The following is a 16,070-nucleotide window of genomic DNA, read 5'->3' on the forward strand; positions in this document are numbered from 1 at the left end:
GCGCCCCGCCCGGCCCAGCCGCAGCCACCTCGGGGCTGCCCGTGTCGCTGGACACATGGGCTGCTGCCTGGGGACCCCCTGGCATCAGGACCTGTCCCTCGGGTGCACAGGTAAGCCATCCATGGGAACGCCATGGTCGAGCGGGGCGGCCGAGCTCCCTGGGGCTGCTGTCCTGTCTTCCTGAGGCGGTGAGGATGTCCTCTCCTCTTGCTCTGTCACTAGGTTTGAGTGCCTGGGCAATGAGGAAGGGCATTTTGTCCAGGGAAGGGAGAGGATGACTCAGGGGGTTGGTTTATTCCCGTGCTGTTGGGTTTTCAGGAGCTCCCTTGCTGCCTCTGCTGCCCAGCAGGACCCTGAGGACCGCAAGGCTGGGAGAGCTGCCGGTGCTGCCCGGCCCCGCGGCGCCATTCCCGTACCAGCCCTTCCAAATGAGCCCATGGGGCTGTGCCAACGGGCTGGAGGAGGGAGGTGGCTCAAGGCCAGCAGCTGTGGCCACACATCCCCCGGGAGAGCTGGTGCCCGCGGGTGCCACCAGCGCCTCAGCCCCCGCTGCCAGGAGCGCAGCCCCGAGCACCAGGACCTGCCCTGAGCTCTGGGCTGGGGCTGTTTCCTGCCCACTGTTACAAAACATTTCAGCACTGAGGAGGTAAATGAGTCACTGACAGGACTGGAAGCGGCTCCCGACCAGCAGTTTCAATTGGTCTCTTGAAAAAGCTCCCAGTTCCCTTTCTCAGCCCGGCCCAAATGAAAACAAACCCTGGGTCGGTGAGTGCTGTGAGGAGAAAACCCGTTTCTCCTCTCACCCAAGCAAGCCTGGCCCTGTGCAGACCCACCAGCATGCTTTGTCATGCTGCTGGCAGAGGTGACATGAGCAGTGTCCAACCTGCCACGTCCTTCAGCACATCATGTGGGGACCTCTCGGACAGGGAGGATTCTGCCAGGGACCTGAGTGCCTCTTCCCCCTCCTTCCCAGGCAAAGAGTGTGACTCCTGCTGTCCCCACTCGCCCGTGCTCCTGCCCCGCTGGGACCGCCTGCAGCCCCACACAGCCCAGCGCCAGGGAAAATGGTGGAGGGAGAAGATCATGGCTTCAGGTACCTGTCCCTGGGGAAAAGGCACCCAGCTGGGGTCTGCTGGGATGCAGTGAGGAGGGGAAGAGAGGGAGGGAAGGAGAGAGGAGTGAAGCAACCAGCAGACAAGCCCAGGCCAGGCAGGAGCCAGCTCGGGTTTAGCTCTGCCTCTGGCTCGTTTTGCTTCTCTGTCTCCATTTCCCCCACATGTGGAAGGGGACAGAGTCACTGGATGAAGTCCTTTGTTAAGTGTGTTCAAATCTGCTGTTGAGAAGTGTAGAGCCTTTTCTTTCAAATAAAAGCTCATTCATTGCATGTCCAGCCATGAGCCATTCTTTCTAACTATAAATAAGGTTTATAATTCTGCATGCAAATACCCATTTATTTCACTGACTAGCAAAACTGGCTCAGTAAAAAGAACTGCAGAGTATAGTTGTGGTCACAGAAGTGACTTACAAAAGCTTCTGCCTGTTCCAGCTCCAGATCTCTGATTGCAAGTTTGTCTTACAAGTCCAATCTGATTACTGACAAAAAATGTTGTTTTTTTTTATCTTATTATCCCTCCACAGCCAATACAGCTGTGGAAGAGCAAGCTGGATTTTTATGTCTCTCAGCCTTCACTAACATAATTACTGCCTAAAGTTTTAGTTCCTGAATCCTTTATGGCAATAGTTGACAATGTGTGAAGCAGAGAGAATGCAGCTTGGATTCCAGATACTGACCAGAGCAGGCAGGGAAGAGAATCTCGTTTTGACTGTCAAATTGATGAGCAAAGAGTTTTGCAAGTCCTCTGCTCTCCTGGGCTGGGGGAGTGCTTTTGCTCTGAGGTTTCCTCTCAAAAAAAATCTCAGTGACACAGGGTCATCCTTCTACCAGATCTGCTCAGTTAGGACACCTGCATCTTGCCTCCAACCCTGAGCATGATTATGATTCACACAATCCCCAGCCAGATCTGCAGTGCAATACATGTCCTTTGCTTTCAGGTGACATGGTTGGGCAGAATATCATAGACCACAAAATCTGACAGCAGCTCTTCTGTCTCCCCCTCCTTGCTAGGTAAGGCTGGGGCATTGGAGCCAAGCAACCCCGAGGCAGCAGAAGGGTCACCAGTCACCTCCTCAGTGCTGCCAGCTGCCGGGGAGGGCTTTCCACCAGGTGAGGTGCTGCCTTTGGCAACACTCAGGTTTCCAGTGTCTGGTTGTAGCAAGGCCTGGCACTGCAGCTCACTGCCCCTGCCACCCCTGGAGTTTCCCATCCTTATTGCTGGAGGGGGATGGTGGGCTGGGTTTATGTTTTTTGGGGCTTTGCAGAAAGGCCAGGGCTGGAGGCACTGGTGGGGCTGGCTGCAGGGAGGCAGCTCTGTGTGCCATGAAGCTCCTTCTCCCCCTTGACCCTGTATGTTTCCTTTTCAAGAGATTTCTCTCTTCTTCTCCGTTGAGAGCCGCTCCTCCCGCTGCCTCAATTCCCAGCTCCAGGAAGCAGCCCGAAAGAAGCTGTGGGCCCTGGAGAGTGATGATAGAGATGTTTGTGCCCTGTTCAAGGTAGGAACCCCAGCCTGGCAGGGCAGAGCGTTGTACTGGGAAGCTCCTGGCATTATGGTATATATGATGGGACACCAAACCCTGCTGACAATGAGAAGTTCCTCCAAGGCTGTGGCAGGACATGTTCCTGCACAAAGGGACTCTGTAGGGGACTGGGATGCTGGGGAAAATGAACTGGTAATGGGTGAGAGGCAGATGCAAAGCTGAGCCTCAGGTGAGGCCCCTCGTGTTGAAGCCTCTGAGCTATCTGAGAGATCATTCAGATCCTGGATTGAACTTTCCTTGCCTGCTGTTTTTTGAGGCCCTGGCCCCTCAGGACTCCCTGCAGAGCTTCCCAGAAGATCTGTAACAGTGCAGATGTACTAGTGCCACCAATAAAGAAAGGAAAGCTTCTTTCTTGAGGCACAGTTACTGCTTTCAGCCTCAGAGCTGAAGTCTGGGAGCTGTGCCTGTCCTGAATGAACATTAAACCAAGAGTAGTAGTATGGGTTCTCCATCCTTCCTGGCTGAAGGACTTGGCTGGCTGGAGAACCCTCCCTTTTACCCCAGGCAATCAACTTGCACAGCTTTGGTCTCAGCTATGCTAATAAATGAGTGCCTAGTGTCATTCCAGGATCTGTTATTATTCCTACACTGACCAAGAAGACCCATTGTCAGCATCCCAGGACTGTTCCTTAATCTTGATTTATCTTCCATGTGTAGGAGCTGTCAGCCAGGCTGGTCTGTATGCAAGCACAGGAGGATCGGTTCCTCCTCACCTTCAAAACCCTAGAAGAAGTCTGGAAGTTCTCCACATACCTGACTTTAGGTAATGTGTTCAAGGTGTGAGAGATATGAACAGTGTGAGAAGCATTTTTTGAAAAGGTGTTATTTGACACCAAAAAGCAGTGGTATAACAAGGTGGACAGATAAAGAACATGAATTAGAAGGCCTTGGCATCCATCTATATGAAACCACTGCCTGAATCAGTGAAAGAGACTCAGGGTGCCTTTTTGTAGTGCCTCTGTTGCATGCTGGAGATGGAGACAGAACTGGAGGCTGTTGCTTCACAGCCTGTTTGCAGATGACAGACTGGGAAACATCCAAAGAGCACTTCCTCCTGCACAGTGAAGGAGGGTGCTGACACTGCTTTCCCTCATGGTTTCTTAGGGTATGTGGGCAGCTGCTTGGAGCAGCTTCTCTTTGACCGGGAGTACTGGCTAAACTGTGCTCTGATGGAGGACACAGAGATCAGAGTTACTGTGGATGAAGATCACTTGGCCACCATATACGTGGGTCTGCTACTCCAGGAAGGTGAGAAGTGACTGCACATCAGTGAAGAAGGGACTTCCTCAAAAGCATCTCATCAGGGCTGTGTTGTGGCCCTGTGCTGGGCTATGTCTTGCAGTGATGCCATTGACCTAGGCATGACTCTTTCTATCTGCAGGTAACTTTTTTTCCAGAGCAGTGCCTGGTGTCTGGCAGCCAGAGCAGGAGGGAGAGGAAGGCCTGCAGCTCTGCAAGAATGAACTGATACATGTGAAGAATGTTGGAGAGGAGTCCAAGTGGGAAGGGATGTCCTTACTGACAGGTCAACGAGGCCTGGTGCCTGTGACAGCTCTAGAGCCAATACCTCAACCATTTTACCAGTAAGTGGATGGGTCAATGAATTGTGCTCAAGCCAAGATTCCTTCCTGATCCTGGTGCAGGAGCTGGCACGGAGCCTGGGGTGAGGAACTGGTCTTGCCTCTGGCAATGGGCAGGAGCTACATCATTCTGTGAGGATATATGTTATGCATAAAGAGAGCCAGTGGTAACAGTTCAGGTCCTGTTATGGGACAGAGCAAGGACATACCTCAGATATCATTCTTGTATGATACTGATTTAGGTCATACTGGTGAACAGCTGGGAGAAAAAGCATAGCCCAAGGCCTAGGTAATGCCAGTAAAAGTGGGGCTTCATGTTGGACACTTGGCTGAGCCCCAAAGCCCACAGCTCCTCCTGTACTCAAACAGTGAAATCCGTCTTATAGGCTGGCGAAGTGACTGTGCTGTGCAAAACCATAACGTGCTGTGAGGCTGCAGTCGTGAGGAACCAACTGCCTTCTATGCCCAGCAACACCACTGTAAGGAATAACTGGGCTGGCCCTGCTGGCCATGCTCCATAGCAGCTCCAGCACTCCCAGGGGACCGAGCATCTGTCCTGCTTGTGAGAGACCATCCCTGGTGGTGGCCTGAGGACAAGACTGCTCAGAGAGGACAAGTGTGTTTAACCTTTGCCTTGCAGGTGGTTCCTGAAAAATCATGTTCTGAGTTTTGGCATCTCCCAGGAGATCAGAGGGACAACCTCTCAGCCCATTGGTGAGTGATGGGTGTCACACGGCTGCGCTTCCCAGGGAAGGGCACAGGTCTCACAAACCCGGGTTCAGCCACAAAAGCAAAGGGCCCATCTCTTGTTCTGACACTGACACTCCATTGCATGGTGCTCTGCGGGAATACTGCACCCTTGTCTCTCCTGAGTGGAGAACAAAACTTGCAAATTAACTGCACTTGGCAGGGAGATCTGAAGAGCAAGGCCAGCTGCTGATGGCATCCTTCTGCCACTGGTTTTTTCTATTCTGGTAAAATTTTGTCCTCTCCTTTAATTATTTCAGGACTCAGGTTTTAAACAATTAGACCTACTTCTGTGTGCATGTGAAACCTGAGGCCACCATTCACCAATTAGCCCCAGGCCATTTCTGGTTGGACATGGGCACTGTTCAGAGCATGCTGGACATGGGAAGTCACTGCAGGTGTGAGTTTGGCGTGTAGTGTGATCAGCATTTGCACTGTTAGAGATTTCACTCCTGTCAGAGAACTGCAACAGTGCAGCTTCTGTGAAGCTCCAGCAACTTCGTGGTCCCAGCCACCTTTCATGCTGCAGCTCTTAGAGGTTTCAGTCTTTTGCTGTCTGGGCTTTATCCATGCCTCTTGAATATTTTGTCATAATCCTCAAAAAGAAACTGCAGAGACCTGAGGCTGAGAGCATAATACATTTTAGGGGACAGAGAGGCAGCCTTCTTAAGCTGAAATCATGGTCCTCCATGCCCAGGTATTTTCCAGCAAGGAAGTTGTACCAGTGGCCTCACACTGAAATGCTTTTGTTTGTCTTGGTTTCCCAGTCAAAGGCAGGTGCACAGCCACAGAGGACCACAAAGGAGCAGCATGGAATGAACTGAGTTTCTCCAAAGGAGACAGCATAGAAGTCATTGGCTTCCTTATTCCAGGACTCCCGTGGTTTGTGGGAAAATCCCTCAGCAGTGGGAGCATTGGCTTTGTCCCAACCGGATACATAAACCCTGAGGCTTGCGAACCTCTGTAAGTTAACTGCTACCATCTAGATTCATCTAAACTCAGGAGAAAAGGAAGGCAAGACTCCTACTCCCAACTCAAGGCTGTGATAGAATCTAGGGCAAGTCATTAGCTTTGCAAGGCCCTCAGAGAGGATCCATTTGAGGTCTGTCCAGAAGCCTTGGCCAAGTTGTGCTGCCAACACAGTGCAGGAGTCTCTGCCCAGACAAAGCAATTGTATTTCACTTGTCTCAGGTAATTCTGGGAAGGGAACAGATCTGGCCCTGGGCTATAGACTTGACTTTGTGTTAAGGCAGGCCAGGACATCTGTGTACTAGACAAGCTGGCTTCACAGTTTCAAACTGAAATGTTCTTGACTTTGTAGCTTTGTCTGAGGGGCTGTGAGTCTGGCAAGGATGGGGAGAGTAATCACTGCCAAGAAAACCAAGTCCTGCTTTGCTTCCTTCTGCACCTCTGCTTTCTGTGGGATGTTGAGGCAGAATCACCACTGGCACAACTCCTCACTGAGCAGAATTAAACACCCGTCCAAGGATGCAGACAAGAGTTGTGTAGGGAGAGGGCGTGTTGCAACCCCACTCTGATGGGCAGTTGTCTTTGGTTTTGGCTTAAAGACATAACTCCAGTTCAATACCCAGCAAAAAAGTCTTCTCCAAGAGTGTGTGTGAGAGGATGAGGTCTTAGCCTGTTGCTAGGACTGTTGGGCTTTCCTGGATCAGGCTGACTGAAGGTAAGTCTTAGGCACTTCTCCCTGATGCTACAGAAAGCAGAGATCACGTGATGCCCTGGCCTCAAAGAGAGCTTTTGGAGACACAAAAAGCCCAGTAGGTGTCTTCCTCTGGCACACATCAGCTCCTCCATGGAGAAGCTGGATCTGAGAGCCCTAATGGGGAAGGTGTCCAGACTCATCTGCAGCAGAGCTTTCCTAGTGGGAGGAAGAGGAGGGATGAGAAAGTCCATCGCCATCCCATGGGACAGCTGTAGTGTCAGGGGATGGGGGAGCACTAACTGCTTTCTCCTAATGTCTGCCTCAACCTAGGGGAAAGGGCTTGGTGTTTCTGAGTGAAGAAGAGAAGTCCCCCCTCCTGCACCTCCCCTGCAATGGTGGTGAGCAGCATTTCTCCTCCCTCCTCAGTGACCTGGCACGCACTGACATCACCTCTGTGTATCGCCTGGGTGAGTTACCTCCCTGCTGGCCTGCCCAGCTCTGGGCTTTGCAGAGGAGACAACTGCTGTGGTTGAGGGACCCTCCAAGCCATCTGCTCAGCCTGGTTGTGGAGGTTGTGAATATCCTCAAGAGCTGGGCCTTGCCACACTGCAGTTTGCTTTCAGGACAGCTCCTCAACTGTCGTTCACCCTGGCAGATGCTGCTCTCAGCTGATCCTGGCTGTAGGTTCCTGCTGCTGTCTGACCTTTGGGCGTGTATCAAGGGGGATGCACAGCTAAAGTGACAGATGACATCATCTCCATGCCCACAGCAGGAACCAGGATTCCTGGATGCTCTTCTCAGTTTCTCTATGCTCGCTGTGTGGCCTTTGAATGATAGCTAATTTCTCTGTCTCTGCTTCTTGCCTTCACGCTACCTAGGAGCACAATTTGGCCATGCAGGGCTGAGCCTGGGATTCTCTGGGGTTCAGGAGACCTCCCAGACCAGCCAGGTACAATGAGCCTAGGGTAGAACCTTCAGAGATGAAGACGTATCTGAAACCTCCAAACAAAAAAGGCTTTTAAGAGAGACAGAGCTGATAAAACCCTACCTTAGAAAAATAAGTCCTGCTTGTTACCAGGTGACTATAATGTTACTACTGCTCACACCACCAGCTAAAAGCTGTTTTCCATGATCTTACACAGAGCCAAGCCCCAGCAGACAGGGTTTGGAGCTGCATCTGCATGTGATGTCTGAGGGTAGAAGTGAGCCTGCTCTCCCACCTGTGGGTCTGAGGTTTAGCAGAGCAGCAGGAGATCTCAGTAAGGTTTGAGCACTGTGCCTGCACATTAATACTGACCAAGGTGGGGTTTTTTCTGTTTGTCTGTTTGTGCAGATGGTTTTGAACCCACAGCTACGTTCCCAAAAGTGTCCTCAGGTGAGTATGTGGAGGGGACAAAATGAGATGCTTTGATGATGGCTTCTGAGGGTAAATTATGACATGGGGAAACATCCCACTATGGTTTGCATGTCTCTTCCAGAGGCTGTTCTCCGTGGCTGTAAAGATATCCAGCTGCTCCAGTCTTGGGAGGAAATTAATGGCTTGGCTACCACTAGCACTTCTGAGCTGTCTAGCCCTGGGAGTGAATCAGCCCCTGCTACACTGGAAGATGTTCTCTTGGAGAAGCTGGATGACTTTGATGATCCCAAATTCTTTATTGACCTGAATGCTGGACACATAGAAGATGCTGATGTCTTTGACCCCATATTGACCTTTCTTAACCAAGACAGTTATGTGCCCAGTTTTCAAAGCCTCTATGATCTCAGTTTTTCCTTTCTCAGTTCCACTTTTTATGGCTTCTCTGATGAGGATGAACTGGTCTTATACCTTGAGACATCCAGGAACTGGGCCAAGAAGACTCATTCAGTTTGGGCTCATGTCAGGCTCTGTTTCCTCTTGGGTAAACTCTGCATTAAAAAGGTCAAGTTCTCCCAGGCTCGAGTCTATTTTGAGGAAGCCATGAGCATCCTGGACAGGGGTTTTGGAGACCTGCCCTTGCTGGCTGCATTGCATGTGAACCTTGCCTCCATCTACTTGAAACAGAACATGAAACACAAGTTCTCCTCCCTGCTGGGAAAAACGGTGGCCTTGCTTGTGTGCTTGCCTGGCCACTCCTTCAGCTCTGAGAACGAGCTGGAAGTCATGATGTACCTCCTGAGGGAAGCCATTGCTGTGGGTAACACTCCCCTGGAGGCAAGGGTTTGCTTCCTTATTGTCAAGCTCTTCCTACAGCTGGGCAAAAACGATGAACTGTTGCCCTTTACTGAGCATCTTCAATGTCTCACCACCACTTTCCTCAGCCTGGATGCCAGCTGTGTGCCACTGGATGCCACCCCCATCTTGAGCTACCTGTATGACAAGAAATATTTGCCAAATATTGCATTGGCCTCTGCCAGGTTGTTTGTTCCCAGTGGTGTCAAGGGAGGACAAACACCCATTTGGAGGGCTGGCTTCATCCTCCAAAATGCCTCCAAACTTCTAGGAGGCCAACTGGAGAGGAGCAGCATCCCAGCACTGGCTTGTTTCTATCTCAAGCAGGCATTGCACTTCTCCTGCAAGAGCAGAGCTGTGCCCACCCAGAGGACACTGTGTGCCATCTTGTCCAGGATGTACCTCCAGCATGGTGTGTTGGATGGGGCAGTTTGTTATGCAGCCACAGCCGTAACCCTCAGCAGACTGATGGGCGAGGAGGAGGCTTTTGAGTCTTCCCTCTCTCTGGGATGGATGTATCTCCTGAACAGCCAGCCAGGCCCAGCTGCAGACATCATGGGGCAGCTCTTGCACTCCCTGCATGGGACAGACAGCGTGACTGAGTGGGGAGCTGTGCACAATCTCCTGGCCATTGCCCTCAAAGGAGAAGGGCAAGTGCAAAAGGCTGTAGAGAACTACCTAAGAGCTCTGCACAAAGCCAGGGAGACTGGGAACAAGAGGAACCAGGCTATCACCTTAGCTAACCTGGGGCAGCTGAGCCTCTCACGTGGGGCAAACCAGCTGTCTGAGCTCTACCTGCTCCAGTCGGCTCAGCTCTTTGCTGAGCTCCAGGGCAGCGAAGACCTGGAGATGGAGTTGGTGCAAGTGCTGCTGTGGCTAGCACAGGCCATAGTGAACAGGCAGAGGATGGAAGATGGCAAACTCTGTTATGAACTGGCGTTGGGTTTTGCCCTGAAGTGGCATAATGTGAGGAGTGAGTACAGCTCTGCTGGCGGGAGCCAGGGCAGCATTCATTCATCTCTGTGCAGCACCCTGCCAGGTCCCCAGCTCAGCCCTCTGACCTGTCCTTTTCCCTTCCCTGTACCATGCAGGTCAGCTGCACGTCACTGAGTGTCTCTGCCATTTCTACAGCAAAGTCTCACCAAATCTCCAGGCCTGCATTACCTACCATGAGCACTGGGTATCCTTGGCACAACAGCTCCAGGACAGAGAGATGGAAGGCAATGTCTGGCAGACCCTCAGTCAGCTCTACCAGGCTTTGGGCACATCTGAGTAAGTCCTATCTGTGGCTTTAGATGCTGTTAGGGTAGGGTCCATGGTCACCCAAAGCAACAGCAGTGGCTTTCCTGGTGTGTCCCAAGAGAGGAGTGGGGAAGGTGTGTGGTAGCTCAGGCACAGCTGAGATTTGTGAGCTGTTGCTGTGCAGTGAAGAGGGGAACAGTTCAATGTCAACCAGAGCCGTGAGAGCAGGACAAGTGCCAGGCTGATAGCTGGGGCAGAGCTGGGGTCTGGCCAAACACAGTTTTCCAGAGAGACATCCAGCCTTGATAGGAGGCAACCCAGAGACAGGGAATTCATCACTTCCTTTGGAAGCTAGTTCCAGTGATTAATCACCATTCACCAGTAAAAATATGTTCCTTATCTGTTATTTGAATAAGAATGGCTTCAGCCTCTAGCCACTGTGTCTGCCCTTCCTATCTGCTGGAATATTTTCCCCAGGGAGGTAGTTAAGACCCTGTATCAGCTCACCTTGCAATCTGCTGCTTGACACATGGAGGGAACTCATTAGATTATGTGAGAGGGGAGAGAAAGAGACCTGGACAGATCACAGACTTCCTTCAGTCTTTGAAGGCAAATGTGTCAAATAGTGGAGCACTAGCTGCCATGTCCCTGAGGGACAAACGGGCAGAGGCTGTCATTAACTTGCATGTTAACCTTCCCATGCTAGGTCAGAGTGAGTTCAGAGGGAAGGAATTTAGGAAGCAGATGCCTGTCATGTGAATGGTGCTATTTAAGATCACAAAGCACCTCATTCCCTGGATTTGAAGGACAGCTGGAGCACAGTTACCAGCAGGCAAGACACCAAGCAAACAAACATGCCTTGGGCACTGCTCATCCCTCCCATCACCACACCTGCCTTTTCCAGGCAGTGTGTCCAACCCACTTGCCCATCCCACTGCTTTTCCCTTTGTCCTCTAGTGACCCAGGGCTAGAAAAGAGGCTATAAGGTCTTGCACATCTGCCTCTTGGGCTGCACCAAGGTACAGACTACAGGCAGGGATGTGGTTTTGGGTGTCAGGTGCTGTCTGGAAAATAAATGTGTAAGCAGTCCCTGCCTGTCCTTCCATGGGTAGCTGGGAGTGACTTTGGGGCTTTGTTTAAGGGTTTGCAGATGACCTGGACAAAACCCTCTTTATCAGCTGAAAGGGGGTGGTGCTGCCCTGTTGGAAGCTGGCACTGGGGTTCCTTAGACCCAGGCTGGCCAAGGATTGCCAGATGATACACACAGGTGCACCAAAGCTTGGAGACTTCCACGATTTTACCAGGACATACTGCTCAGAGCTGTGGCTGTCAGGATTGCCATTGGAGAGAGGTTGTGGTGGCTTGGCAACTGAGTGCTGAGGGTGTCTTGGGATTTCTCTGTAATGGCTTTTTGCCTGTTACCATCACAGGGCTTTGAGACAGTCCCTGGATTGCACCAAACAGAGTCTAAGGATCTTCATTGACCTGGAGGAGACTGTGAAAGCAGCAGAGGCCTGGCTGCAGGCAGGAAGGCTCTACTATCTTATGCAGGAAGATGAACTGGTGGAAATGTACTTTCAGGTATGGAGGAGTTGGCTGGAGTAGTAGTCCCATTCTCACCCTGGCTAGCTGTATTCCCATCATAGCTGTGTGGCTTGATAGGAGCCTTGTGGGGTTGGAAGACCTAGAACAGAATTCTTACAAGCAGTGTAAACCTGCTGCTGGAAGGAGGAGCTGTTTCCTTACAGTCATGTATTATCTGGCACTAAATTTCCTGTCTTTCCTTCCATACACTGGGTTTAGAAGGGTTCTTGGGTGAAAGTAAGTAAATTTATTGAGTAAGAAAATGATGTAGGGGTGCCAAAGGAAGCTGGAAGTGCCAAGTGGCCAGTTCCCATTGAAATACCCATAGATAAGGGGTACGGTGCCAGGGAAGTGCTTGGAGACTTCTTGGAGTAGAAGACTACTGGCTTCTTTCCATCTCTAGCATTTTTCTATCAGCTGAGCTGCAAACAGGAAGAGCAACTCCTTATTGAGGGAGAAACTTCTATTAAAAGATGGGAAAATCTTTCACATGCCCTTAGTAATCAGAGCAGAAGGCTGGTTGGATCTGCTGGGGTTGCACTGAACTGGGATATCTAGCAAAGCACCATCCTGGACACATGTAGAGGATGTTTTGGGTCCTCACTCTGTTACCCCAGAAGCATCTCTGAACTGGTGGGGCTGGATGAGTGTGGCACACAGTGGTGGGAGCAAGGAGAGAAGCCTTTCCCATCAACCACACCAACCTGCCCCTAAATCAGGGTGGTAAAGGCAGGGAATTACTGGCATTGGGTGGCTGTCAGTGACCTGGGTGAAACTAATGGGTACGTTTGGCATCAGCCTGTTTTCTAGTGTTGACAAGGGAGGTCTGAGGCCCATCACAAAGGGTCGTCATTGCCTCCTTGGCTCATGACTGCAGCATGACTAAAGGAGGGGTGACCTCCCATTAAGAAGGCACAGTCAATGCCAGGTCTCAGTAGGGCATGCCTGAGACCCTGAAGGGCCCCTTCCCAGGCATGGTCATTGGCAATGATGTAAATTGTCATGGTGTAAGGGACAATATGTTCTGGCTGGAAGGTGGCACCAGGGCTAAGTGCATAATTGGCACAAATAGCTGTTCTTCCCAGAAGTTAGCAGAGCTGCCTGTTTTTCTGCTGGCTCTGTCCTTTCTCTGTGGAGCTGCCTGTTGCCCTTGTCAATATTCACGTTGGCTCCATCACACCCCTGACAGGCCAGGGCCAAGAGACCCCTGGCTGCACTGTCCCAACTCTAAGTCCTGATGCCACTGGATATCCCAGCTGATGAGTATGTCACAGTGACCTTGCACAGGGATGGGGTGTCTGGCTCCTGGCTCCATCTTTACACATATTCCTTGCAAATGAAGCACAACAGCCACACACATCTTCTGCCCAACCTGTCTCCATGCTGTTTGGAGCACTGGTGCTCACGCTGACATTGACTAGTGTTTATTTCATGACACCAATGTCTGTGTACAAATGGCTCTTTCCAAGTCTCACTCCAGTTTCTTCTCCTTCCAGGCAGCCATTCAGACTGCTCTGAAATCCGAGAACTTCTCCTTGGCCATGGATCTTTACGAAAAAGCAGGTGACACATTTTTTAATGGCAGCAGAAACCGAGATCGAGCGGTGGAGTTTTATAGGGTACGGGTCCCTCCAAGCATTCCTGTCCCTGTGTCCCCAGAGGCTGGTGGCTGTGGAGAGCTTTGCCCCAGGGCTGGCTGCAGCACTGCATGGCCAGGCAGTGGATGGAGTGTGGAGAGGGATGGGGTCATCCTGAGTGTGTCCCAGTACAAACATTGCTGAAGAGGGGAAGCCTGGAGCACAGACAGCTTTTGCAATGGCTGCAGCTCACCCCAGAGATCACCTGGGAGGTGGGAACAGGGTCCTTTAATTGCAAACCCTGGCAGTGTTGGATGTGAGGTGGGTGCTTCTGGGGATGTTCTCATAGTCAGAACTTCAGGCACCTGAAGGAAAGGCAGAGAAATGAGGGTCAAGTTTTGAGAACCTGGGATTTGAAACACATTTTCAAGAGAAAGAAGGGGCTAGAACCTGAACCTGCAGCACTCAACCACCCCATCACCTGCCTGCCATGCCAAGTGCATGGTCCATCTCCTGCTGCTCTATCCCCCCTCTGTGGGCACTGCTGTATGGTACCTCCAGGAACAGCCTGGACTCATCATTGTCTCTCCTCAGGGAGGTGCTGTGTCCATAGCCAGGAAGCTAAAGGCCACTAAGACAGAGCTACGGCTGTTTAATAAGCTGGCAGAGCTGCAGATTGGGCTGCAGGGCTACGAGAAGGCGCTGGAGTTTGCCACACTGGCAGCCAGGCTGAGCATCAGGGTCGGTGAGTGCTGCACACCCACGGGGCACAGGGAGCTACTGGCTCCTGCATATGGGGTTGCCTTTCTGGATGAGAACAGCGTGCACACGAAAGGGGGATCTTCTGCTTTCATAAGAATGCTGGACCTATTCTTATCGTGAGTGGTAACATTTTTAAGGCTACTTCCCTTTTTAAGTTGCAGGACAGCCATATGGTAGCGTGCCTGCCTTGGCAGTGGTGGGACCAGCTGAGCAGAGGATTGTTGCTACACTGGAGCACAGGAAGCCTGATGAAGACACAGCACTGAAGAGTTCCTCTTTGTTGTGACTCTTCCAATAAACTCATCCCTTCCCATTACAGAAATAGTTTGAATGGGCAAAATGCCAGCATAAATGTCTTGTAATAACCCTTTCCAGCACCCAAGAAATCCACTAGTTGAATGGTATCCTCCCTGGGCAATCTGTCCAGCCTTGATATCAGCAACCCTGCCCACAACTCTCTTTGAACCATCTTCAAACCCAGTGTCTCCTTATGAAGATACCCATGTGCCCAGTCTGTTGAGCAAATGAATCTCCAAGTGGCTCAGTGTGCCAGGCTGGGGATGTACTGTGAGCACACTGCAGGCTGACTGTACCACCATCTCTTTTCCAGGAGATCAGCTGCAAGAGCTGGTTGCATTCCACCGCCTGGCTACAGTCTACTATTTTCTGCATATGTATGAGATGGCAGAAGATTGCTACCTGAAGACACTTGCCTTGCGTCCCACCTTGCTGCAGTGCTCTGGAGAGGCCCTCTACTACTGCAAGGTGTATTGCCACCTTGGCAACCTTACCCTGCACAAACTGAAGGTAGGAATCCTTTCCATGATGCTGCATTGAGCACTCTGGTCCTGACAGAGCCTTGGAGGTGGAGAATCACATCTGCTGCCAGAGCAGCCACACCTGTAGATGGCTGCATCCTGTGACTGATTCCATCTGCAGCTTTAGAATAAATACACACAATGCTGGCACTGCCAGGTTTTGAAGGGGAAAAGGCAACTTGGAAAGAAGTGCTGGCACTCAGCTGGGACTGTATAGAGCCCATTTAAATGAAGTCAGGTGTCTCTGGGTTCTGCCTGGAACCACTGGGCTCTGCTCCAGCTCCCTTATACTTTATGACCTTAATTTAAACCACTTCCTAATGACTGCCCTGTCCTTTACCTGTAGGATGATCAGGATGCAGCAGCCTACTTCCTGCTGGCCCTCGCTGCAGCAACTGAGCTGGGAGACCAGGAACTGCAAGACCTCATTCGAGCCAAGCTGGGTGGCATCCCTGGTGCTCCACGGGGGCCCAAGGGCACACCAGGCTGTGCCACGGGCCGGCCCAGGTGGCTGAGCGAAGGCGGCCACATTGTCTGACCACCTTGTCACCCCAGGGCCTGCAGTGGGAGCCACCAAGCAGCATCGTGCCCTGCTGCTGGCACAGGCTCACGTGCTCTCCAAAACTACGAGGCCAGGAGAGCTCCTGCACCTCATTCTAAGGAGCTGGCAGTGTTTGGTCCTCTTGTCTCCAACAGGCAAGGGACCAAGCGCTTGGGACCCTGCCCTCATTTTTCAGGAGCAGGGCTGTGCACTGCAGCACATCAAGGCTGGGCATCCAGGCAGGATGAGGCCCCAGCAGTGGTGCTGGAGCATGCAGTGCAGTGGGGCTGAGTGACAGATGGCAATCTGGGGATTGACTGACCTGCCCGAGACAGGAACAGGAAAGTGTTGTCATGTGCCTGCTCGTTCCCCCCCACCAGCTGCCCCAAACACCTCAGGACCCATGGGGCAGCTCCACCTGACCCAAATGTGTTTTAACTTGAATAGCAACTCCTTTATTTATTCCTATCTGGTTTCTGTCCTGTCTTCTCTGCTGAGGTCCATGACCTGTACCTCTGCAGAGCCTGTGGCCTCTTTCGTAAAAAGCACCACCGAAGTGAGAGGCAGAATTAGGGAAAGGAGGAGAAATGAAAGAGGCTGGTCAAACCTGGCCTGGAGGTTGAGCCCCCTATGCAGGTGGGAGCGACTGCTCAGGGGGAGGCACAGCCCACCCTCACCCCAGCCCTGGTGTT

General features: G+C 51.7%; 1 protein-coding gene across 1 annotated transcript; it reads left to right on the forward strand.

Moving 5' to 3' along the window:
* Positions 1–55: 55 nt before the first annotated feature.
* SH3TC2 (SH3 domain and tetratricopeptide repeats 2) lies at positions 56–15,375 on the forward strand. Its single transcript, XM_010002070.1, has 18 exons — positions 56–110; positions 974–1,093; positions 2,126–2,224; positions 2,483–2,610; positions 3,313–3,418; positions 3,760–3,903; positions 4,037–4,238; positions 4,876–4,949; positions 5,750–5,945; positions 6,976–7,112; positions 7,979–8,020; positions 8,124–9,827; positions 9,946–10,126; positions 11,527–11,677; positions 13,177–13,299; positions 13,852–14,002; positions 14,630–14,826; positions 15,184–15,375. The coding sequence occupies exons 1-18, from the start codon at positions 56–58 to the stop codon at positions 15,373–15,375; spliced, it is 4,002 nt and encodes a 1,333-aa protein (XP_010000372.1).
* Positions 15,376–16,070: the final 695 nt, after the last annotated feature.

Source organism: Chaetura pelagica, unplaced genomic scaffold (genome assembly GCF_000747805.2).
Source record: "Chaetura pelagica isolate M959 unplaced genomic scaffold, ChaPel_1.0 scaffold356, whole genome shotgun sequence".
Lineage (NCBI taxonomy): Eukaryota > Metazoa > Chordata > Aves > Apodiformes > Apodidae > Chaetura > Chaetura pelagica.

Coding starts and splice junctions, on each gene's coding strand:
- SH3TC2 (XM_010002070.1), top strand. CDS start 56: ATGGGCTGCTGCCTGGGGACCCCCTGGCATCAGGACCTGTCCCTCGGG. Junction 14,003..14,629: donor CAGGCTGAGCATCAGGGTCG/GTGAGTGCTGCA, acceptor TCTCTTTTCCAG/GAGATCAGCTGCAAGAGCTG. Junction 14,827..15,183: donor TTACCCTGCACAAACTGAAG/GTAGGAATCCTT, acceptor CTTTACCTGTAG/GATGATCAGGATGCAGCAGC.